Genomic DNA, 26,309 nt, shown 5'->3' on the forward strand with positions numbered 1-26,309 from the left:
TTTTTGGTGCAGAGGAAGAGGCAGCCGATGCCACAGTTGGTCACACTGAACGGTCAATGGGGGGTTAACATGTTGCTATACGACATGTAAATATCCAGATGATGCAGCAAACACACTGTCATTTTCAATCAGATGGCCACCTGTGAAATCATGAGGGACTAGAACTTAGTAGGGTGAGGTGGACTGTGGGGTATTGACACACTCAGTCAAGGGACTCTTCCTGTCCTAGTCCAGTTGGTTCGCCAAGGTCAGTCAGTCACTTAGTCTTATAAGAATCCAGGGTTCCATTTCTTCGCAGTCCAGGGATTCGGCCAGTTAATCCTGCAGGTCAGTAGTGACCTACTTGAGGTGTGGAGGAGATATTGATCCGAGGGTGGCCCATTTTCCTAAAATGGGTGGCACAGTGGCTATCACAGCGCCGGGTGCCTGGGTTTGATTCCTTCCTTGGGTGATTGCCTGTGTGGAATTTGCATGTTTTCCCTATGTCTGCATGTGTTTCCTCTGGGCTGTCTGATTTCTCTCTCAGTCTCAGGTTGTGCAAGTTTAGTAGATTAGTCACACTAAATGCAGTGTCATGGGGATAGGGTGTGGCAGGGGAACATCTGGGTGGGATGCTTTTCAGAGGTTGGTACAGACTTGATGAATTGACTTGATATTTCTTTCATTTTGTGAGATGAAGGAAAGACTAAATATGATGAAAGAACAATGAGTGGTGAGGTGTCCCTGTCAGTGAGTAGGAAGTGCAGGGTTTGAGAAGGATCGATAGTTTGAGAGGATGAGGTGGGTGAGAGCCCTTGAGTGGAATTGTGCAATATATTGGGAGTTGTAGCCTGTGAGCCCTGGTGAGAAGCATGTGCAAATAAGGCAAAGTTAGACTGAGTAATGACAATACAGTGTGGAGCTGGAGGGACACAGCAGGCCAGGCAGCATCAGAGCAGCAGGGAAGTTGATGCTTTGAGTTGGGACCCTTCTTGAGAAGTGGGAGGAGGGGGAAGGGAGTTGGGAAATAAGTAGAGAGAGGAGGGGCGGGGAGTGGTGGAGAATGGTCGGTGAGGTGGGAAGAGCGGATAGGTGGGAGAGAAGATGGACAGGTTATATCAGGTCAAAGAGGCAGAGTTGAGATGGAGGATTGGACATGGGATGAGGCCAGGGGTGGGGAGATTTTGAAACTGGTAAAGACCACATTTAGGCCATTGGGCTGTAGGCTCCTGAGGTGCTGTTCCTTCAGTTTGCGGGCAATGCCATTGTGACACTAGAGGAGGCCCAGCATGGACATGTCACCCAGGGAGTGGGAGGGCATGTTAAAATGTTTCACGATCGGAAGGTGTGGTTGTTTGTCATGTGCAGAGCACAGATTCTTTACAAAATGGTCACCAAGTCTATGCTTGGCCTCACCAATGTAGAGGAGGCCACATTGGGAGCAGCGGATACAGTAGACTCAGATGGCAGATGTACAAGTGAACTCCTGTCATATATGAAAGGTTTGCTTTGGCCTTGAATGGAGCTGAGGGGGAATAGTGTCGGGACAGGTGTAGCACTTCCTGTGGTTGCAGGGAAAAGTGCTGGAGATGGTGGGGTTAGTGGGGAATGTGGAGTGGACATGGGAGTTGCAGAGTGAGTGGTTCCTACCAAAGGCAGATACTGGTGGGGAGGGAAATATCTCTTTGGTCATAGGGTTGGATTGTAGGTGGCGGAAGTGGCGGACAATGATACGCTGGATGTGAAATTTGGTGGGGTGATATGTGAGGACAAGGGGGATTCTGTCTTTGATTTTGTTGGGGGGGGGCAGAGGTTTGGGGGCAGAAGTGCAGAAAAAGCAAGAGATGCGGTTGAGGGCATTTTTGATCACCAGAGGAGTAAGTTGCGGTTCTTGAAATTGGAGGACATCTGGGAGATCCGGGAGTGGAACACTCCATCTTGGGAGTAGATGCAGTGGAGGTGGAGGAATTGGGAATGAGGGATTGGATGAGAGGAGGTGTAGTCCAGGTAGCAATGGGAGTCAGTGGGCTTGAAATAGATGTCTGTGTTGAGGCATTTACCAGAGATGGAGACAGAGGTGTCCAGGAAGGGGAGGGAGGTATTGGAGATAGTCCAGGTGAATTTGAGGTTGAGGTGAAAGGTGTTAATAAAGTTGATGAACTGTTCAAGCTCTTCATGGGAGCTCTCCGATACCTCCATCCCCTTTCTGGGCCTCTCTGCCTCCATCTCTGGTAAACATCTCAACACTGACATCTATTTCAAGTCCACTGACTCCCATAGCTACCTGGACTACAGCTCATCTCTCCCACCTTCCTGCACGAATTAGATCCCTCACTCCCAATTCCACCGCTTCTGCTGTGTCGGCTCCCAAGATGGGGCATTCCACTCCCAACATATCCCAGATGTCCTCCTATTTCAAAGCCCAAAACAAACCTTCCATTGTCAGACAGGGGGTTCACCTGTACATTCCCCAACTTGATCTACTGGATCTATTGCCCACGATGTGACTGCCTGTACATCAGTGAGACCAAACATAGATCGGAGACCGTTTTTTAGAGCATCTGCCCAACAAGCAACAACATCTTCCGGTTGCTAACCATTTTAACTGCTCCTTCCACTCCTTGGGTGACATGTCCATCCTGGGCCTCCTCCAGTGTCACAACGACACCACCCGGAAACTGAAGGAACACTAGCTCATATTCCATCTCAGGAGCCTACAGCCTGATGGCCTGAACATAGAATTCACCAGTATTAAAATCTCCCCACCCCTGCCCTCATCCCATGACCAACCCTCCCTCTCATCCCCGCCTCCTTTACCTGACATAACCTGTCCACCTTCTCTCCCACCTATCTGCTCCTCCCACCTCACTGACCAATCCCCACCACTGCCTACTTGCACTCACCTATCACCATTTGACCTACCTTTTCCAGCCCCATCCCTCCTCTATTTATTTCTGAGCTCCCTTCCCCCTCCCCACTTCTGAAGGAGGGTCTCGACCTGAAACATTAACGTTTCTGCTCCTCTGACACTGCCTGGCGTGCTGTGTTCCTCCAGCCCCACACTGTATTGTCTCTGACACCAACATCTGCAGTTCTTCCTATATCTTAGAGTGAGTAGCGGCCTTGTGAGTGCAAGGCAGTGAAAAGAATATAGTGGTTCTTCCCCTTGTGAAGCAAAGAAGACCTTCTTCCTAAGATGGTGGGCTTCCCAATTATCTTGGTACACTGCACTGATCTGTATTGCAGTGCAGATCCCGGTTGACTTGGCCTGGTGATATGGCCTCCTGTGACTGCCCTGAGTCTTCCTTTCCTCTGGGCTGTATGTTCGGTAGTGATTGAGAGCACATTGCCACCGCCAGTGTCTAAGGTAGTGGCAGCACTGGGAAAGCCTGAAGGCTGAGCTCTGAACCTCTCTGATCATGCAGCTCCTCAAGAAACTTACCCAAATGCCCAGTTGCACAAATTAATGCAGTGAAGAGTGGAAGATTGTGTGGGGAAAAATCACGCTGGTTCTCACTAGATTTGAACTGCAAATAGGAAAATTCCACCCCATGTGTTTGTTTGCTTTAGGGCATATGGAAGGAAATTACCATCTGAAGGTGCCAGAGAATAACTTTCATTAGAAATCTAAAGTTATAAATAGAATAAAATTTGCTTTAAAAAAAATGATAATGCAATGTTGTATAAAAGACCCAAATGCATAGTGAAACTTTTATATGAAATATTTTTTCCCAAATAAAGCCCTCAGGTTTTTTTTGGTATAGATAGGTATACAAGTTTCATAATTAGATATACCTTTTTAAAAATGTAATTTCTATATAATTGGATAGGAAGCTTTCTGAATCTTATACCCTGGATAAAGATTTTATAGAATAGATATATTTGATCATTCTTTGGCTTGAGATAATCCAGTCAGAACTCTTAAATCAGGTGTGACAATGCTGGGTGGTCCATATATTACAATAAAATTGCATATCAAGCTAATTCTCAGAAGACCATCTTCAACATTTTGGTACATCTAGTTTATTCCATACACTGATTTCTGGATCAGCTGTTACAATTTATGACTGAGGAACTGGTCTCACGCTAGTGCTAAATCCTTCACAGTTTTTTTTGCTATGATCCCACGTGTTCACTGGGGACAAGGCTAAGACGGCCAATTAAAGTGAGTTCTAATGTGACCTTTAACAGCTGTCATGGAGATTATTGTGCCAGCTATTTATATAGGCCTACTTTTAAACTTGCTGCATTTTTGATGTTCACATTTCCACAAGAGTATAATTTTAAACAAGTCTTCAGTCGAAAGTAAACAAACTAGGAATTTGTCATTTTGCTGTTCTCCTCATGCAGGTTTTTCCTTTAAAAAAAACCTTTGCAAATTTAAATATAGTGGTCTGAGGCAACCAGCCTGCCTACAGTAATGTCACTGTTGACACCGAGTGAAATACATTGATGTGTAGGCAAATGCATCCTGCTGAACTGCACTCATAATTTGATTATAAATTGCACACAAGGGATGGATGATTTATAGGTTGTCAACACCTTATTTGACTTGTGCTATAATTTCCCTTCATTAGGAGTCTTTCATTATTTTGTTTGCTTTTAACAAAATTAATGCATCTTCCTGCTCAAAAATCATACATGCATGCAGTGAGCAATGAATTAATCTTTTGACCTTGATGGTGAACATGCAAAATGTAGGTAAAAATTCATGAAAAACTCTGAGTTATTACTGCTATTAGCAATCCGTGAATGTCAGGTCCTGCAGTAACTGCACTCTTGGACGTGTGCTGAAACACAATTCTATCTTTGCAAATATTCTACAGGCTATCTTTGACCGAAATAGGAAGGATGAGTTGCCGGGGCTACAACTGGAATGGATTGATGGGATCTGCAAGCCATTGTTTGAGGTACTTTTGAAGTATGAAACACACTGTGCTTCTTTGTATTGTGCTTAGTTACTCCATCAGAGCCAGTTTTCTTGAAATGATTTTTAAAATGTGAATGGAATTTTAAAATTGTTAAAATGTTGTGGAATATATCATTTAAAGAAAACACACATTTTTCGATGTCCATTAGAATCTTTTAGTTATATGCATAGAGTTTTAATTATATGACATTCTGACCCAGTTTGTCACATGACACGTGATCCTGTGATATCTGATCCCATGACTTCTTCCAAATGTAATTGCATTTACCTGATAATATTTGGAGTGATTAGTTTGTGCCCAGTTTTGTGGCAGTGCATGTTATGCAACAAGTTCCAGGGGAACTCCAGTCAGCAGGCAAAGGTGGGAAGCTGAAGGTAGAGACTAATTCACTGAGGAGAACCAGAGACGGGGGATACTTTGATTTGAACAATAGCTAATGGTAACTCATTGAGATTACCCTGATAACGAATAATAAAATGGTAATACTCAAGATGCCACTCATAGCCAATAATAATATATGTATAAAATCATTAATAGGTTTCATGGGACTGGTAGTAATAGTTGTAATTTTCTGATAACCTATCTGTAACTAGTAATAATCCTGTCTCCTGCCATGAAACCACAGAGTCTCTGTGCATTCCACTATTTGCAGTCAGCTGTGCCTGCCCACACAGTTTGTGAAAGTGACAACTCTGAACTGGAACACTTGGTAATAAATAACCTTTCTTTGGACTGGGTTATCAAAGCTGGGTTATACAGACCAACTGAACCAAACTAAAGGATTGTATCGTGGGGCCTGATGTTTCCAACCCTTCTTACAGGGTCACATCCTAAACTTAACTTGGCGCTAAGTATTTTAAACAACCAGTATTATTAAAGGACAGTTTTCAAAGAAGTGTAGATATTACAGCATAAGAGGATTTCCTACAACCTGACACATGAAGACTCTCCTGTAACTCTGATTCCTTAACCTCAAGATCATCTTATATATTCCTCTGATCCAAATGTTTATCTTATTCTCTTTGAAGTTGTGTTTTAGACAGAATTCACCATGGTAAAATATCCCAAGGCCTATTTACATAATTAAGAACTTTCTTCCTTCCCTTCTGCTTGTTTCTGACAGTTAAAGTCCTGGATATCAAGGATTCTGCCACTGGTGGGCAAGCAAGAATCAAAGAACTTTTGCTGTTTACTCACACTAAGATCTTCAGGTTACAATCATCCCTTAATGAACTGCTTCTCTGTATCATTCTCTGTATTGTTGCTGCTTTAGTACTGCAGGCATTGCACAATCCCAGTTTTTATTTTTCCCCTCACATAAGCACCAATACCTAGCCCTTTTACTGCCTCCAAACTCACATCTTCTAACGCTTCATTCTTAGTCTGTCTGAACTCCTAACTGCCCAACCTGTAGTCCCTCTCCCTATCTTTCAATGCCTCCCTGGTTCGTCCATTGTGATCTCTGCTCCCGCAAGCCCCCATTTTTTAGTCTCCCGCTCTTTTCTCTCCAGCTTTGAAATCTCTGATTTCATAAAGTTCCTAATCCAGCTCATTCATTCAGACCTCTTGCTCACAATTGCTAAGATTCCCTGCCAAAGAGCTGACAGCTGAGATTTCGGAGTTATCCCAATTCCTAGCTTGCCAGCCTCCTGACGAATAAGTTTGTGTGGATGTTTCCCCAGCGATAGCTCGCAATGTCACGTTGGGACAGAGTGGGAGGACTGGAGTGGCTGGCACATTGCAGCTGGATATTTCACTTGTTGACTTGCCAAGTGCCTGTAGGTAGTGCTTATCGGAGGAACCACTGCCTCACAAGAAATTTTGTTATTCTGACAGCTTTGGGAATCCTAATGTGTAGTAATACATAACAATATTGAGTGCTGCAGGATAAGTCGACAATCTGCAGTGAAATATGAGCTTGCCTGGCATAAGTCTATATTAAAAACAACCTGGAATTTTGTTCAATTCACCCTCAGAGCTGAGATAGTAAGAACTGCAGATGCTGGAGTCAGAGATAACACAGTGTGGAACTTGAGAAACACAGCAGGCAAGGCAGCATCAGAGGAGCAAGAAAGCTGACATTGTAGGCCAGACCTTTCTTCAGAGATGGGGAGGGGGAAGGGAGCTCTGAAATAAATAGAGAGAGGAGGGGTAGGGCAGGGGAAGGTAGGTGGGATGGTGATAGGTGAGTGCAGGTAGCCAGTAGTGTGGATTGGTCAGTGAAGTTGGAGGGGCAGATAGGTGGAGAGAAGATGGACAGGCAGTGTCAGTTCAAGGAGGTGGGATGAGAGGGAGGGTTGGTCATTGAATGAAGCTGGTTTTGGGGAGATTTTGAAACTGGTAAAATCCACAGTTAGGCCATTGGGCTGTTGACTCCCAAGGAGGAATATGTGATGCTGTTCCTCTAGTTTGCTGATGGTGTCATTAGATTAGATTAGATTCCCTACAGAGTGGAAACAGGCCCTTCAGCCCAACTAGCCCACACAACCTTGGAGCATCCCACCCAGACCCATCCACCCCGCCCCCCCCCAATAACCCACACACCCCTGAACACTACGGGCAATTTAGCATGGCCGATCCACCTAACCTGCACATCTTTGGATTGTGGGAGGAAACCGGAGCACCCAAGGCTGGAATTGAACCCAGGTCCCTGGTGCTGTGAGGCTGCAATGCTAACCACTGAGCCACCGTGCCACCGCAATTCTCATTGTGACACTGGAGGAGCCCCAGGATGACATGCCACCCAAGAAGTGGGAAGGGGACTTGAAATGGTTCATGACTGGAAGGTGTTGTCGTTAGTCACGTGTAGAGTGAAGATGCTCAAAAAAGCAGTCTCTGAGCCTCTGCCTGGTCTCACCGATGTAGAGAAGGCCACATTGGAAGCAACGGATGCATAGACCAACTTGATGGATATGCAGGTGACCCCATCTCTGATGTCGAAGGTTTCTTTTTTGCATTGAATGGAGGTGAGGCGGGGAGGTGTAGGGGCAGGTTTAGCACTTCCTGCAGTTGCAGGGAAAGATGCCAGGAGTGGTGGAGTTATTGCAGAGTGTGGACCAGATGAGGGAGTCATGGAGAGCGCGAGCCCTACGAAAGGCAGATAGGGGTGGGGAGGGAAATATATCTTTAGTTGTGGGAGACTCAGAGCGTTTTGTACAGCATCTGTGTTCTGTATGTGACAAACAACACCACCTTCCAGTCACGAAACCTTTTAACTGGGTGACATGTCCATCCTGGGCCGCCTCCAGTGTCATACAGATACCACACACAAACTGGAGGAGCTGCATTCCTGTTCCACCTTGGGAATCTACAGCCTGATGGCCTAAAAGTGGATTTTACCAGTTTCAAAATTTACCAGCCCCCAAACCCCCAGCTTCATCCCATGCCTGATCTTCCCTCTCATCCCTGCCTCCTTGACCTGAGAATTTTCTCTCCCACTTACCTGCCCCTCGCAACTCACTGACCAATCCGCACCACTCCCTACCTGCACTCACCTATCACCATCCCACCTACCTTTCCTAGCCCCACCCCCTCTCTCTATTTATTTTCCAGCCCCCTTCCCCCTCCCCCATTTCTGAAGAAGGATCCTGACCTGAAACACAAACTTTCCTGCTCCTCTGATGCTGCCTGGCCTGCTGCGTTCCTCTAGCTCCAAACCATTTTATCAGCTTCAGAGCTTCTATTGCTCAGTGTATTTGTAGAATAGCAACATGGGCATATCGACCGAAATGATTCATTGGTCTGGATTTAGTTGTGTTCACGAGAGTAGACACATTAGTGCATGAGGAGGCAACTCAGACAATTAGGTATGAGTAACGGTATTGAATTCCCAACATCAGGAGAATATTTCCCAATTCATTTGGGGTGGGAGGGGCTCAATACAGGAATCCTGCCTCCTGTGTAGGAAAAGCAATTGCATTCATGAATGAAGGTCTGAAAAGTTGATTATCTGTCAGTTCAGCAGAATTCTGTGCTATCTCAGGGATTTAACTGAACTTAAAATGCTCCCCTGCACCTCCTGAAGGTTAAGAGTGACTTATCTCTAGGCACCCAGTGTTTGATTGAGGATCCAAACACTGGGCAGAGAAGATAACAAAGTGTGGAGCTGGATGAACACAGCAGGCCAAGCAGCATCTCAGGAGCACAAAAGCTGACGTTTCGGGCCTAGACCTTTCATCAGAGAGGGGGATGGGGAGAGGGTTCTGGAATAAATAGGGAGAGAGGGGGAGGCGGACCGAAGATGGAGAGAAAAGAAGATAGGTGGAGAGGAGAGTTAGATGGGGAGGTAGGGAGGGGATAGGTCAGTCCAGGGAAGACGGACAGGTAAGAGATTGCAAGAGAGTTGCAGTGGGAGAGAGATTCCCTGAGGTTGGTCCGGAGGGAGGAAGGTAACTTCTTCAGGTTAGGCATCCCTGGAAGAGGCTTCGTAGTGGGGTTGAAATTTTATCAGTGATAATGGGAACTGCAGATGCTGGAGAATCCAAGATAACAAAGTGTGGAGCTGGATGAACACAGCAGGCCAAGCAGCATCTCAGGAGCACAAAAGCTGACGTTTCAGGCCTAGGCCCTTCATCAGAGAGGGGGATGTGGAGAGGGTTCTGGAATAACTACCTCCCTACCTCCCCACCTATGCTCTCCTCTCCACCTATCTTCTTTTCTCTCCATCTTCGGTCCGCCTCCCCCTCTCTCCCTATTTATTCCAGAACCCTCTCCCCATCCCCCTCTCTGATGAAGGGTCTAGGCCCGAAACGTCAGCTTTTGTACTCCTGAGATGCTGCTTGGCCTGCTGTGTTCATCCAGCTCCACACTTTGTTATCTTGGATTCTCCAGCATCTGCAGTTCCCATTATCACTGGGGAGAGAAGGGTGACTGAAAGCCACATCACTGGCTTGCATTTGATACCCCTCCACCCGTCCATCAAATTTCTTGGCTTATTTCATACCCCATCTTCATTCACTATGTTCTTGGGTTCATGGCTGAGCCAGGGCTGAGCCCCAGAGTATTTCTGGCAGCTGCCATTCCTCCTGATGGCACTGTTGGTGTTGGATAACTACCAGACTTTAATTTGCACGTAACTCACGAGTGGATTTTCCACTCCACTGGGGGCTTAATCATGCGGAATGCCTAACAGTAACCAGTTAAATCCTTGATGGGCATTTAGCTGTGTCGGCTATCTGCTCGGAAGCAACATGAAGTTTTGGTCTGTTCTCTGATTAACTCCCCTTACTCAAATTTTTGTTGAAGACTGAAGTCAATGTGCCAAATTACTCCATCCTGTGGAAGGGGATGGAATGGCACGTCTAGGGAATGCAACAAAAAACATTTTCAACTGAATCAACAATGAAACATGGACCAGAAGTGTTTAATTTATATAAACACACATGCAGAAAAAAGTAAAAGTTTATTGCATTTTGCTCTATCACTCTATAAATAGCTCTTATTCTATTCCTAGCAAATTTCTAATCTGCATAGAAGTGCAGTACGAGCAGTTAACAGAGCAAAGAACAGCTCACAAAGGAAATCTTCGAGCATGATGAGATGCTAGTCAGTTGTTCCTACTGCAGCCCTCGATAAACCTAACACACGTTCTTTAATCGATTATCACGTTTCACTGTGAATTACTATAAAGGAATGATAGATAAATGATAGCATCAACATTTCTCCCTTGTAAAAGGTTGCTGTGAAATATTCAGGGTCTGCTTTATCATTGCAGACATTCAAAACGTTCTTACTTTGCCGAGGAGAAGTTTTTTTGGAAAAGCTGATTACTGAGCTTTGAGGTGAAGATACTGAAAATAATGTTGTTATTACAGTAATATTTAGCCAGGTTTTTCTGTTCTGGTAATTGGCTGTTTGGGAGCAGCTTGGTGTCAGATGTGAAGGATCATAAGGCACAGAGGGTCACGTCGACTGTAGAGCACATGATTTTTTTTGATTAAATATGTCTGTGGTTTACTCCATTCAATGTTTTTCAGTACACTTTTTGTCTAGATACAAATCAACTCTACAGATTTCTTGCCCTTTATTTTCCTTTTTTGAATGGATTGTGACTAACTACTGTGTTTAACTGAGATGGGTTAACTTAGCACGGGTCCAGATTCAGACCTGAACCATAAACGGTCTGTCTGGCTGAGTGCAGGGGGAGTGAATTTCTCATTATGACATACCATTTTAAATCATTGATTTTATAACAAAATTACTTCCATCATGAAATAGTAAAGAAATCCAAATTAATATGAAGATACTTCAGTTGATTAAAAATATGAATTGAGTAAAAGTAAATTTAGTATCAGCACTAGTTTGAGGGAAATGCTTTTAAATGAGATCTCTCTGCACTGCTTCATGGTGGCTTTTAATGGATATTTTTCTGATATAAATAAAACTTATACCTTCACTCACAGCCAGAGAGACAAGCAATCGCAAGCTGAGTTTTACTTATTAATTCATTTTTTTGTAAATCTCATGCAATAAAGAGTGAAATTGCAATGGATAGTGCTGTGCTTTATATTTTAGCACAGTGCAGTCATGATATGACAATTCTGCTGTAATAAGTGTGATTGATAATGATTAAATTTCTGAACTCAGGAAGCTGTATAATGAAGCTACAGTTCAGGAAAAAAAAGACGTTGTTCTCAATTTTAGTAATTCTCATTCGAATCACTAGATATGCAAATAATGCATTTTTTATAAAGCAATGGCTGTTGGGACCATTGGTTTACTACACTTTTTTTATCCTTTTCTAATGGCATTTTAGAAATCATGGTTTTTTTTTATAATCTCACATTTCTGGATCAGAAGCAGCAAAACAGTGTAGTAATTTATGAAGAGAGCAAATGACAGAATGTGGAATGTTTGTTTTGATTTTTGCTTCAACTGTGACAATGTACGGTTGCAGCAGAAATGATTTAACTGAATTGCATTTGAATTTATCCCATTGGAAATTTTACAAATAGTAAAGAAATCTGAATTAATATGAAGATACTCCAGTTGATAAAAATATGAATTGAATAAAAGAAAATTTAGTATCGTCACTAGTTTGAGGGAAGTGTTTTTGCAAATCTACCTAAAATAGATGTGCAAATTAATTCAGTGATCTCAAACTCTGACATTATTTATCTGAAGATTCTTATGAAGATATATATACATAATGTAGCACCTGATGTTGTGATAATTTGTTACTTCTTAAATATTATCCAGTCTTTAAATCCTTTCAAATAGAGAAGAGCTTGTCTGTGAAGGTTATTGGTGAATGCATACTTGCAGTGAACCAAATGTATGCAGAAGGAATAAATTCTGTATGTTTATTTATACATACCCCTCAGTCATATGACATGGGGATATTCATTTGAAAATGAATGTTTAATGAAGTATGTGTAAAGTGACTTGTCTAGTGCTGTGTGAGAGGTAAAGAGAAAGAAACATAAAGGATGGAGAGGGAGCAAAAAATAAACAAACAAGGAAATAAATTGAAGAACAAAAAACATAAGAATTCTGCAAAAGAATGTAGGAATATAAGTAAAACAACGGTATGCCTGAATACAAAAGTGACAAAAGACTTAAAACAAAGAAACTGAAATCCCTCTAAGTTTTATATTATCTTTGTTTCTCCTTCACTATGTTTATTGTTTAGTCTGTAATGTACCTTTGTTCGTCTATCTATGGACGCTTATTTGTCTGAATTTATATCCTCACTATCCACCTCATTTATTTATTTCCTGATCTTGTTACCCATCTCTCCAGCTCCACTTCGATCAATAAACATTTGTTTGTCTTGAGTCTTGGCAAATCATAACTGTTTTACAATTTAATTATAAGAACACCTGAACCTTACACATTTCTGATCATGATCTTCATGCAGCGTGCATTTGTGCATCTCCTTTGTGACTGTTCCTTTAAGGAGGGGGATGGTGATATTAGTATAGCATCTGAGGCAGAGCAGACTTTAATCTCATCGGTCAAAGTTCCCCTTGGGGGCGAGGGCATTGTTTGTGGTGAATCATACGTGGAACATCACTCCAAAATTATTATTTCTATATCCTATTCTTTGAAATTTTTTATAAAAATTGTTTTATATTTTTATGCTATATTTGAAACAATAGCCACAACTTTCTTTCATGTGTGATTCCTTGTGTAAATCCCTTCCTTGGAGCTCTTTCCTGGTGGGTTCTGAGGGTATTGAGATTGAAACAAAAGAGAAAAATAGAAATAATCATTGACAGTAGCAAGGAAAAATGGTTTAGGGAAAGGCTATAAGAGAAACGACTGAAGGACTAAGATGGTCACAGAACCAGAGGACTGGAGATGGGCAGTAATCTGGACTCAGACAACCAAAGTGTTGAAGTGACACTGAAGAAGATTTCTGAAGTAGAATGACGGATTTGAAAAGAACAATGAAGCCTTTTGAAGTCAAATTACTAGGGCATGAGAACTTAGTAATGCTGGAAGTGTGGGGTAATGGTGTGCAGGATTTTGTACAAGAAAGATCTCAGATCATTAAGTTTTGGCTTCACTTATGATTATGGCTAGCAAATGTGAAAATATCAGTGTGGGAGAAAACAAAGATTTGATTCTAGAAGTGTCAAAGGCACAGCTTGACAGTATTGGCTCTCCTACAGCCTAAAGTAATCTTAACAGTGTTGAATGTAGCAGCTTAAACTATAAGCCTTGAGTAAAGCTCCACTTCTTTATTTCCAGGAGAGAGACCTTGCAAAATTATGACCTATGACAATTAACTAGACTAGAAATAATGTAATTGTCAACTTTAATATTAAAAGAATTAGAGGTGACTGCCAACTTTTAAGACACGAGCTGTTGTTTTCCAATTTCATGTCAGCAATGAGGACTGTTAACATTAGGGTGCAAATTATTACCTTTCCAATTAGAGGGTGAAAATATGTCTGCAAAGCATCTGTTATCTGCATATATTTCTATTAGGTATAAATACTCCTTCGTCCATGAGCATAATCTATAAATTATCCCAGGAGATATTGAGGCTTTGACCAGAAAAAGGAGGAGGCATGGCTCAAGAACAGGCAGCTGGGATCAAGGGAATCCGTGCAGATATATAGGAGATACAGGAGTAGGAGGAGGAAATCAGGAGGGTGAAGAGGGAGTACGAGATAGCTCTGGCTGAGAAGATTAGGGTGAATCCAAAGAGATTCCTTAAGTATATGAAAGGACAACAAATAACTAGAGAGAGAATAAGACCCCTCAAAGTGGACATGTATGTGTGGAACCACAGGAGATGGGTGAGGTCCTCAATGAATACTTCTGTGTTTACGATGGAGAAAGACATGAAGACTTGGGAAGTTTGGGAAATTAGTGGCAATATCTTGGGGATAGTCCGTATCGCTGTAGAGGAGGTGTTGGAAATATTAAAATTTGTGAAGGTGGAAAAATCTCCTGGTCCTGATCAGATATATCCATGAACCCTGCAAGAGGCTAAAGAAGAAATTGTGGGGGCCCTGGCTGATGTACTTGCATCGTTATTAGCCATGGCTGAGGTCCTGGAACACTGGAGGGTGGTAAATGTTGTCCCCTTATTCAAGAAGTGCTGCAAAGAAAAATCTGGGAACTGTAGACCAGTAAGCTTAACATCTGTGGTAGGTAAGTTCCTTGAGAAGATTCTGAGGGATGATATACGTGCATTTTGAAAGACAGGGTTTGATTAGGAATAGTCAGCATGACTTCGTGTGTGAGGTCATGCCTCACAAATTTGTTAGAGTTCTTTGCTGAAGTGACTAAGAAGGTTGATGACGGCGGGTGATAGTTTTTATGGATTTTAAGTAAAAACTTTGATAAAGTTCCACATGGTAGGCTGCCGTGGAAGGTTAGATTGCATGCAATCTAGGGAAAGCTGGCAAATTGGATACCCGATTTGACTTGATGGTAGGTTGCAAAGATTGATAGTGGAAGGATGCTGTTGGATTGGGAGCCTGTGACTAGTGGTGTGCCTTAGATGTCAGTGCTGAGCCCTTGCTGTTTGTCATCTGTATCAATGATTTGGATGAGAATGTACAAGACATGGTTAGTAAGTTTGCAGATGACACTAAAATAGTTGGTATTGTGGACAGCGAGGAAGGTTATCAGAAATTGCAGCAGGATCTTGATCAGCTAGGGAACTGGGCGAGGAATGGCAAACAGAGTTTCATATAGATAAGTGTGAAGTGTTTCATTTTGGAAAGTCAAACCTAGGTTGGAGTTTCATGGTAAATGGTAGGGCCTTAAGGAGTGTAGTGGAGCAGAGGGACCTTGGAGTTTAGGCGCACGGATCTCTGAAAGTGGAACCATACGTAGACAGGGCAGTGAGGACGGCTCTTGGCATACTGGCCTTCACCAGCCAGGGCATCGAGTATAGAAGTTGGGAAGTTATGATACAGTTGTACAGGACATTGGTAAGGCCGCACTTGGAGTATTGTGAGAAATCAAGGTGTAGAGCTGCATGAACATAGTAGGCCAAGCAGCATCAGAAGAGCGGGAAGGCTGATGTTTTGGGCCTAGACCCTTCTTCAGAAATGTAGTATTATGTTCAGTTTTTGTCACCTTGCTTAAGGAAGGATGTAATTAAATTGGAAAGAATGCAGAAGATATTTACAAGTATGTTGGCAGGACTCAAGGGACTGAGTTATGGGGAGAGTTTGGATAAGCTAGGACATTTTTCTTAAGAGATAATGGGAACTGCAGATACTGGAGAATCCAAGATAACAAAGTGTGGGGCTGGATGAACACAGCAGGCCAAGCAGCATCTTAAGAGCACAAAAGCTGACGTTTCGGGCCTAGACCCTTCATCAGAAAAGCATAACAACATTTAAAAGACATTTGGACAAATACATAGACCTGTGAGTTGAAAGGCTCCTTGGAAGGGCTGAGAAAAGCTGCTCATTCTGGTTCATAAGGCTTACATTAAATTTACTTAATCTTTAAATAAAGATGGAAGGAAAATTCGAAACAAAAGTCTTGTGTACCTTCAAATTAGCTTCAAAATAAAACTTCTCAATTTACCATTATTGCATTTGCTCACTTGTGGGCCACTGTTTAAAATGTATTTATTTTATTTAACAAACAAGGAAACTTCATCTGACCTAGTTAGTGTGTGTCATAAAAACCCTGTTGCTGGCAAATGGTGCAAATGGAAATGGTCTTGACAAGTAATCTTATAGAAAATTCATCGACTATGCTGCAGAATGAGGTGTTCAAAGACCTTGCAGAAAGATTTAACAGATTATCATAGCGGTTACAATCCTGTGTCTCATGATAAACCTGTCATTCATGCACTTACAAGGCGTCTGATGATGTCTCTGGTGAAAGCAATGACAGGAAATTATAGCTAGCATTCCAATTCCCATCTCAGTAATCTTAAACAACACTTCTGTGCATCACAAGAACACCTGCTCAGTATTCACACAGGCAGTTGTTTCATTGACAGCCCTGGATAAATTGTGAAGATGAAGCAAGTATGCATAGCCTTTACCTAAAAAAAAACTCCATAAAGTGGAAAGGACACCTGTGAGTTTTACAAGACTACTAGAAAGCCAGCTGGTCAGCTTTATTGCTTAACATATAAAGTTTAATAGTTTTTCTATAGTTCAATAATTTGCCCTGCTCACTGTTTGAGTTGTGTCCAGGCTTAAATTGTGATATTTATTTTCCATTTTCAATATTTGGTTAACCTCAGTAGAATTTTCAGCTCTGCATTACAGATTAAACAGGGATGAGCTCTGGGTGGGTTGTTGATGAGCTTGAACTCAGCCATAGACATCGTCTCGGCTCACTCAATTTACTTGGGGGAATAAAAAAACGCCGCAAAACTGGTCAGTTATATGGAACCTCAAGGTTCAAGAGCTTCTGGAAGCAAAGAGAAGTGTCAGGATAACGGTCAGACTAGGATGCACCATGAGATTTTATCTAGGCATTGTGGAATTTTACTTTTTAGATCTATTTCTCAGGTGCATAGAACAACTTTGTATGATTCTTTCTCTAAGAGATTAAGTTATTTGAAAGAAATCCATGGTAGAGTGAATGATACACAGCTTGAGGAGGTAGGCTATGAGAAAATAGTTTTTTTCTCATTTTGTCCCATGCAGTAACCCAGCAGCACAGATTGCTGGGTTATTCACTGCAATGAGCAAAGTGAGCTGGTTCTATAGAGGATGGGGGATGTGTTGCCCAGGATGACTTTCCAGTATATTTTGAATACGCAAAGTTGGGAAAGTTGCCTGCTTTAAATAATATGGTGGTGGGAAGGAGGAGATATCAACTTTGTGTCAAGTTTGCTGACTGACTTTAGGGGCAGATATTCTGTCTAACCCAAACAGGACAATTGATGGATGGGTTTCAGTGAACCTGAATGCTCCTATCTTGCACCTTCACTGGAGTTCAGTGAAGATATAGCTAGCGAGGACAGCACAGTTCATCCACAGAAAGGAAATACCCATCAACTGGGCATTCATGCAGGGAATGAGACTTGCACTCCTGAACAAAGCAGTGTCATTACAAGTTGTTAGAAGGGGTATCTGCAAATGTCTTCTGGAGTGTGCTAATCACACACATCTATCTTTCTCGTGTAACCACAGAAAAAAAAGAGAAGAGGGAACAAACACTGCATAAAAAAGAACAAATAAATTATAAGGGGTAAACAAGGTGTGGAGCTGGATGAACACAGCAGGCCAAGTAGCATCTTAGGAGCAGGGAAGCTGACGTTTCGGGCCTAGACCCTTCATCAGAAATGGGGGAGGGGAAGAGGGTTCTGAAATAAATAGGGAGAGAGGGGGAAGTGGATCGATGATGGATAGAGGAGAAGATAGGTGGAGAGGAGACAGACAAGTCAAAGAGGCGGGGATGGAGCCAGTAAAGGTGAGTGTAGGTGGGGAGGTAGGGAGGAGATAGGTCAGCCCAGGGACAACAGACAGGTCAAGGGGGGGATGAGGTTAGTAGGTAGGAAATGGGGGATGTCCTTGTTTTTCAAGGACCACAACTCCGCCCCCGCTGCTTCACTGGTAGAGAACGCCCTTGACTGTGTCTCCCGCATTTCTCACAACCCATCCGTGACACCCCATCCCCGCAATGACAACAAAAAGAGAATCCCCTTCGTCCTCACATACCACCCCACCAACCTCCGGATCCAACGCATCATCCTCCGACACTTTCACCATCTGCAATCCGACCCCACCACAAAAGACATTTTTTCTCTCCCCACCCTTGTCTGCTTGCTGGAGGGACCACTGTCTCTGTGACTCCGTTGTCCGTTCCACACTCCCCTCCGGCACCCCCACACTAGACACTTCTCCCTGCAACCGCAGGAAGTGCTACACCTGCTCCTGCACCGCCCCCCTCACCCCCATCCCAGGCCCCAAGAAGGCTCTCCACATCAAGCAGAGGTTCACTTGCACATCTGATAATGTGGTATACTGCATCTGCTGTACCCGTTGTGGCCTCTGCTACATCGGGGAAACCAAGCGGAAGCTTGGGGACTGCTTTGCAGAACACCTACGCTTGGTTCGCAGTAAACAGCTGCACCTCCCAGTCGCGGATCATTTCAGCTCCCCCTCCCAATTCCTCAGACAACGTTGTCCATCCTGGGCCTCCTGCAGTGCCACAACAATGCCACCGAAAGGTTGCAGGAACAGCAATTCATATTCCACTTGGGAACCCTGCAGCCGAATGGTATCAATGTGGATTTCACAAGCTTCAAAATCTCCCCTCCCGCCACCGCATCCCAAAACCAACCCAGCTCGTCTCCACCTCCCTAACCTGTCCTTCCTCCCACCTATCCCCTCCTCCCACCTCAAACACAACCCGATCTCCTACCTACTAACCTCATCCCGCCCCCTTGACCTGTCCGTCCTCCCTGGACTGACCTATCTCCTCCCTACCTCCCCACCTAACTCACCCTTACTGGCTCCATCCCTGCCTCTTTGTCGTGTCTGTCTCCTCTCCACCTATCTTTTCCTTTATCTATCTTTAATCCGCCTCCCCCTCTCTCTCTATTTATTTCAGAACCCTCTTCCCCTCCCCTATTTCTGATGAAGGGTCAAGGCCCGAACCGTCAGCTTTCCTGCTCCTAAGACGCTGCTTGGCCTGTGTTCATCCAGCTCCACACCTTGTTATCTTGGATTCTCCAGCATCTGCAGTTCCTATTATCTCTGATACAAATTATAAGGGGTTTATATTTTCAACTTCATTGCCCATGCAGATTGCTAGCCCATTGAAATGACTGGAATGAAAAGCCAGGCCAGTCCAAATGGATGATGTGCAGCTCCAAGGCTACAGCCCAGGCAACAAAGCTGAAAACGGTCTCCAATGAGACAGAAAACTAAAACAAGCCGGAAAGTTGGCCATAAGAGGAAAGAAAAACAGATGCAGGCTCGGATCGTGCATATTTCCTGTGGCTGACACATCTACTCTCTATGACTTAACTCATCATATTTTTTGGATGTTAATCCTGGTGTTATATAACTTGCTCACTTTAAAACAGATGGCAATTCATAGAAGCATCTTTGAAAGTTTACACCTCAGAATGCATTTTACTTAATCTACTTCACTTAAAGGGACTTTAAACAAAGCTTCATCTTACCGTAACAACTAGACATAGCTTTGTTCAAGTTTCCAAACAACTGGTGAGCAATGCCATGGAAGATCAGTTAGTAAATATTGTGATGAAATCATTGCAGAGGAGAAAATGATTACTGCGAAATATTGGAGAAACGCAACATGTCTGGTAGTATCTGTGGAGGGAGAAACAGAGTTAACATTGAGTTTGGTATGGCTCAAGGACAAAGACTGGGTAAAGAAAAACTAATTCTCAGAACTTCTGAATTTACCAATGTCATTCAATGGAATAGATTTGTGGTCATTCTGCTTAAAACAAGATGATCGTTCAATGTGGGACATGTTCTCCCAGTGTTCCACCATAACTTTAGGAAAACTCCTAGAAAAAAGCCAGACAAGAGAAAAGATGCCAGATCTTGAAGAGTTCAGTAGCAATTTATGGGAGGTGATAGAATATACCTTGATGGCATTTCATTTGAAGTATTGATTGGGAGCTTAGTACACATGATAAAAGAATTTTTTTCTGCAGGCCACCATTTCGTAAAATAGGAAAAGCAATTGCTAATGCTCTGAATTTCCTGGGGGTTTTGCGTGGTCTCCTATCAATCCCGGGGGAAACATCAAGGGCTGATTTTACAGGGCTGTGGTGTTTCCCGCAGTTCCCATGTAGCCTTCTTATAAAAGCTTCACTCATCCCTTACACAGCAACTGAAATCAGAAGTATAACCCTGGAAGCAGTAATCCACAAAATTAGGATTTCCTGTTCCACTCGCTGGGGATCTAGAGTTAGACTGGAGAATGTTTTGATGAGACTGATTCTAGGCACCAGATAGATACAAATGAAACTCAACCAGGGAGCGTTCAAGGTAATTATTTACCTGAAATCCCAAAGATTGAAGGATTCAATTTCCTTGCACAGGACCCAAGGAAGAGGATTCTTCCTGATTTCAGAGTGCCATGGAAATGTGACTCATAGACAGCCCAGGAGTCTGTTTTCTAGCTATATGGGGTAAGATGTGAGGCGCTTTTAGTTTTGTTTGTTCTCATCAGCCTGTTACGGATTTATGCATGAGGTGTTCCTGTGGTACTGGCAAGTTCAACACTGGAGAATGCTGATCAATGTGATTCCATTATAGCTGCTAGGGTCAGCCCCAGAGCTTAACAGGATCTCAACTTTTTAAAGTAATGCCTGAACAGTCCTGGGCTTGAGAATCTGGATCCCTTGCAGCTTTCTTCTAACTTGATGTAAGCACACATTTTGGTGGGGTCAGGTAGAGGTAACCACTAAGCCAAACCCAACACCAGTACCAGAACTGGTGAGCCATGGACTTTCTGGGTCCCTGTTTCTTATTTGGTCAGTTGCTTCCATTTAATAATACACTGCAGCTTTCCCATCTATTCTACATCAAACAAACTGCTTGACTGCAGCATTGGATTCAATAAACCTCTGCACTCTTGCACACCACAAGGCAAAGGGAAAGGACAATCAAAAAAGATCTTGTTCTCACCCTGCACCTCCCTGTATATTCCCTAGAGCTTTCCAGGTAGTATCCCAAGGGAGCAGATTCATCCACTTGGATTGTAAAGAGGTCCACTTGCTGCCTGAAAACTCTTGTGCTCTATTTATCTTTCATGTCACTGGGCTGTCCATTTCCAAAGTACAACCAAAGTAGCTGGCCTAAGAGCTGAGATGGGTGCCACTTTGCTCAAAGGGCAGCACGCTAAATTTCAACAATTGAAGCCCTTAACGTGCTGTCATTACCATCACTGGCAACTGAGGCTCACATTATTAGTTTCTTTATTGCCTCAGACTCAATTCACAAAACTCTGCAAAAGTGAACTCTGGTTAACTCACACCCAGTCTGTGGGGAGGGACAGGACCAATTAAATTCCATCATCCTTTTCTTACTTTATAAATGAAAATCCTTCAGAATTGTTTTAATTAGATCCCTGAATTAAAATTTTAAAGAAGTTGGGGCCTTTTTACATAGGTTGAATGCATTTGGAAAGTCAGATATCAAGGGATGGGGATCAAATAATTCGAGCTATATGTTTTTTACAGATGGGCCAACCTAATTCAGTTTACAGGAGGTAGCGTAGTTGGGTATCTGGTTTAAAGTGTATGGATTTAGTTTCCTGCAAATTATTTACCAGCTTATTTTAAATGTTGCTCCATGTAATGGTGTTTAACTCAAATGTTACAGAAACAGATCCATTCACTTGATGAGTCGTGTTATAAGCAACCTTCTGAACCACTTACCATTTTTGTCTTGCTCTTGCATTTCAGGCATTGGCTAAACTGAATGGAAGGGTTCAACCCTTGGTGAATGGAATCAATGCAAACAGGGCTAAGTGGGAGGAGCTTTACACAATGTACCGTCAGTCTCATGGTGCTGCAGATGTTGCTAATTGCACACTGAAGATTGAAGCGATCAACTAGTGTAATTCAGATCTTAACATGTTCCTGGCCTGACCTTACACTACATTAGATGGCTTGGTCGTTTGGCAGATGGAATGTTAATGACAATGATGAAAACACTGAGAGTCATCAATATTACTTTGGTCACAGAATGAAGCTTCGGTGTCATTACCATAAGTCCCATCTGCACAGACACTGAAAAAAAGGTGTAAAATCGTTTTGCCCTCTGTTTGGATCTTGATGATTGAATGGAAATCAGCACTGCAACTATTCAAAACAAAAATTCACAAACACCAGATATGGACCATTTCACATGTATCCCGTCATGCAGTGCTGTGTTTGATACCTAAGAGCATCCAGTAATTACAGCATTGATTAAAATCATCATCTGCCATCTGCCGTGGCAACATTCTTTCGGTACCTTGAAAAAACTTATTGCCTAGACAGCTTTATTAAAGTGAATTCTAGTTAAATCTGTTGGCAGCAGGGTACACTGTCAGACTGACAATAGCTTACAAATATTCAAGGCAAGGTGCTAACCCAACAGGAAACTGCTGTCAAAACTGTGCATTGTGGGATAAATCCGAGGGGTTCCATATGAAATATCACCCTTGAGACACTTCTGAATATTAACTGAAGCATCAATTTTCATCAGTTTTCTCAGTCTTTGATCATGTGTATAAATTAATAGAGTAGACGTTTAATGGGATAGTTCAAACTGCATGCATAAACTTACTTTTCAGGGGAATTTGATGCTTATCACTATTAGCTACTGCCTGTGCTAGGGGCTCATTGTCAAGTTGTCGCATGATCCCCAATCAGTCCATTCATTCCCCATTGTTAAGGCAGTGCTTTGTACATCATCAAAAGCTATTTTTTAAGCTTGCTTGTGGTAACTGTGGATGTCTGACCACAAAATTGATTATTTTAATAAAAGTAGAATGAAAAGCTATCAGTCGGTGAGGCATAATTGGCATAATTTAAAGATCAATCGATGTTCCAAGGCAACAGTATCTGATATTTTTAAAACAAAGCAACTTCTGCTCCTGAATTTATCAGTGAGTGAAGACAGCGCTGTGTTTGGAAGTGAGCTATTGAGGACCGGAGGAGTTAATGTGACCTAAACTGGGCCGACATTGGTCGCACACCAACTGACTTCAGTTTGTGTGGCCTAGAGAAGGGAAGGAAGAACAGCAAGTGATCTTGCCTATAATCACTTCAATTCATTCAGGTTTCCATGACAATTTATTTTCATGTGATTGCTACTGCAAAGCAGGATATGAACCTGAGGTGTATACAGTATGAAACTCACTTCTTTATTACAGTGAGTAGGTTGCTTCTACTTGCATTTTAAGATTGTATTATCAGTGAAATAATGGAAATGTGCACAGAAAGATGCCTCAGCATGAATCCGTAATACCTGGGAGAATATCAAACTGAAGGAAGCAAACATATAATTGTCAGTGCTTTGTTCTCGGTGAGACACACAAATCTATGAAGTGTATTTTATCTTTGAAAACTTTATTCCTTTCAGTAAAATTGTGCACACATTCAATAGAGCACTTATAAAATTGATCTGATTTTTGATCTTTTACTGAAGCTGTAATCCTCCTCAGCTGTGTTCAAAAGAAAGAGCAACACTCACTTGGATTCCACTGTTTTATCCCAAGTCTAAACCTACTACAGAACCAGCTTGACATTTTGTCCAGGGGGCAAGTAATTGCTTGTGAGGAGAAGAACAGGAGTGAGGAGGGGAGGTAATGATACTGGTGACTGCTTTAAGGGTTGGGTTGTGACCTTTGTGGCAATCGGGAGGATATTGGACACATTGGCAGAGAAAGGGATATTGAGGGGGTTGGATATTGGGGTGGGGTGGGATAGTGCATTCATTACATTTAATATTTGTGAGTCCTCAATGGCTGCCTTCACCTACACAACAAGAGTGATTGGAACACAAAATTAATTGAATTGTTATTAAGTGCCATGTGCATGCTAAGACACTATATCAATGCGGTATCATCATCCTGCACAAAAACGTACAAGGCAGCTCCCTCTAATTTGTAGATTTAATAGTTGGAACCTTCTTAGACAAGCACAGTGAATACCAGTTTTATCTACATAGTTCAGAATTTTGTAAGCAGCTCTTCTTGATGGGTTATGTGTTGATAGGATTAAGTTTTCAATATATCTGTGAATCATAAATAATAGTCAATTGGTCATAAATTCACAACAAAAGCCTCAAAGAATGATGCTTAGAAATACTGAAATAATAATGTTTGCCGATGTTATAGCTTTCGTATTTAAGCTTGAGAAAAAACAGTTCACAGTCAAATTCACAGATGTTGCTGCAAGAGAATTAAATGATACACGAGCTCATTGACAATATTACATAGCACTGAAAGCCAAAAGCAGCTTTCAAATCCTATAAATGATACATTATTGGTAGTGATTAAAACAGAAGAAAATATCAGAGGATTCAAGATGTAAAATAAAAGGAAAAGCCTTTTTAAAAATAGCGCTCAAGCTTTTTTTTGTGGCATTTTTGAGGTGCAGTATGAGTTCCATGGGAAAAAGGCTGATTAACCAGATCAAAGGTGGTACATGTAAACCACCAGTGAGATGCATAGTGTGACCAGTCAGCTTCAAAGTCAACAGACATCACTTTTGGTTAACAAGATAGCCACAGCCAACTTTAGATTTGTTATGTCAAATAAACCAGTGTAATTACTGTAAATCCTAGAATAAATATTCTAAAGTACTGTGCGAACAAATGCCACACCTGCTATGATTGATATAATTGACCACTGAAGTGCATTGGGGAAAGCATGCAATCACTATTATGCACATCATTGTGGAACCCAGCTGTTAACTGGAAGAAGAGAAGAGCTGTAACAGAAAAGCATTACTGTGTAATAAACTGTTGGAAGGGCTGCTTTTAAGAGCATAAGTGAAAGTCTGGAAGTCTGTGATGAATGAATATTGACAGTTTTGAAACCATTTATTTCAAAGAAGTCAATTTGAGACAGTAAAATGTTTTCTTATCCCATTTTATCTGAGTAAAGAATGTTTATAGTTTTAGGTTGTTATGTATCATTGTGCATTTCTTAGACCTTTTAAAAATCTTGACTGGACACTTTATACTCTTTGCAGTTGCACAATAATTTAAAATATCGCCTGCATTGTATTAACTCTGCAGTGAGAAATTGGCCGCAGCTATGTTTTAGAATATGTTTATGCAGACATTTTTAATTTGAACAAAACAGTCATAACTACTGTTTCTTTTTATGTAACTATTGAATTAACACTTAATGAGACAATGATTAATTTATAGCATCTCACATATGGCTTTTGCTTCACAGGACAGTTGTTCCCTCTTCATGTATATTTACATTTACCGAATTCCTGAGTATTCTAGTGTTCAGAAACTTAGCATCACAACATGATGTGTTTTATTCTTAATTGTGTACACCCAAGTATCATGAAATCAGAATACAATTTCAGGTCAAAAATGGTATAGAAATGAAGGCCTATCTCATTTTAGTGGATGCCATTTGAATTATTCACAGATCAGAGTGAAAATCTTGTATCTTGCAAGTGGATAATAAATGCCAACTGAATGAACCAACTCAGCTATGGGTCTGACAACGTCGTGGTCTTACAGTTAAAGGCTTGTGTTCCAGTGCAGCTCTTACTGTCCAGCTACAACACAAGCGTCCACTTCAGACATGAACAATTGCCCAGGCATATCCTATCCACAAAAGATAGGACAAATCTAATCCAGGCAATTGCCATCCAATCAGACAATGATTGTCAGTAAAGTGATAGAAAGGAAAAGACAATGGATATCAGAGAAATTCTTTTCACTGGCTAGAATCATACCTTACATGAAGGAAGATGGTTCTGGAAACCCATCCCATTTCCAGGGACACCATTCAAGAGTTCCTCAGAGTAGTGTCCTCTGCCCAACCATCGTTATCACCCTCAGCCTTGACCATCCTTGCATCGAGGTCAAAAGAGGAGATGCACCCTGATAATTGCACAATGCTTTGTTCTATTTGGAACTCATCAAATAATGAAGCTGTTTTTAACTGAATTAAGGAAGATCTGGATGACATTCAGGCTTATGCTGATATGTGGCATGTAATAATCACCCCATAGAAGTACTATACAATGTGTAAAACAAGAGTAAGTCTAATCATCACACCTTGATAATCAATGGTGTGACGACACCTAATCATTAACCACCAACACTGGAAGGTTTGCCATTGATCAGAAACTTAATTGTACCAGCTGTATACTTCTAAATTCTATGGCTTTTATTAAAATCATTCATGGGATGTGGGTGTCATTGGCTGGAAAGTTCTATATGGCAGTTAAGGATTGGCAATAAATGTTGACTTCGTCTGTGACACTCACCATGAATTAAAACTAAA

The 26,309-nt window shown here is 42.1% G+C and overlaps 1 protein-coding gene across 3 annotated transcripts in view; it reads left to right on the forward strand.

Annotated features, from left to right (window-relative positions):
• Positions 1–25,949, forward strand: part of pde11al (phosphodiesterase 11a, like) — a 282,715-nt gene extending 256,766 nt beyond the window's left edge. For 2 of the 3 annotated variants that reach the window (XM_059654047.1, XM_059654050.1), the window contains 2 exons: positions 4,806–4,889; positions 21,745–25,949. In XM_059654047.1, coding sequence (XP_059510030.1) covers positions 4,806–4,889; positions 21,745–21,897 — 237 coding nt within the window. In that variant the 3' untranslated portion in view covers positions 21,898–25,949. Of the gene's footprint in view, positions 1–4,805; positions 4,890–21,744 lie in introns of those variants that run through there. The other variant, XR_009447140.1, reaches the window with a different exon arrangement.
• The last annotated feature ends 360 nt before the right edge of the window (positions 25,950–26,309 follow it).

Source organism: Stegostoma tigrinum, chromosome 2, assembly GCF_030684315.1.
Source record: "Stegostoma tigrinum isolate sSteTig4 chromosome 2, sSteTig4.hap1, whole genome shotgun sequence".
NCBI classification, from domain to species: domain Eukaryota; kingdom Metazoa; phylum Chordata; class Chondrichthyes; order Orectolobiformes; family Stegostomatidae; genus Stegostoma; species Stegostoma tigrinum.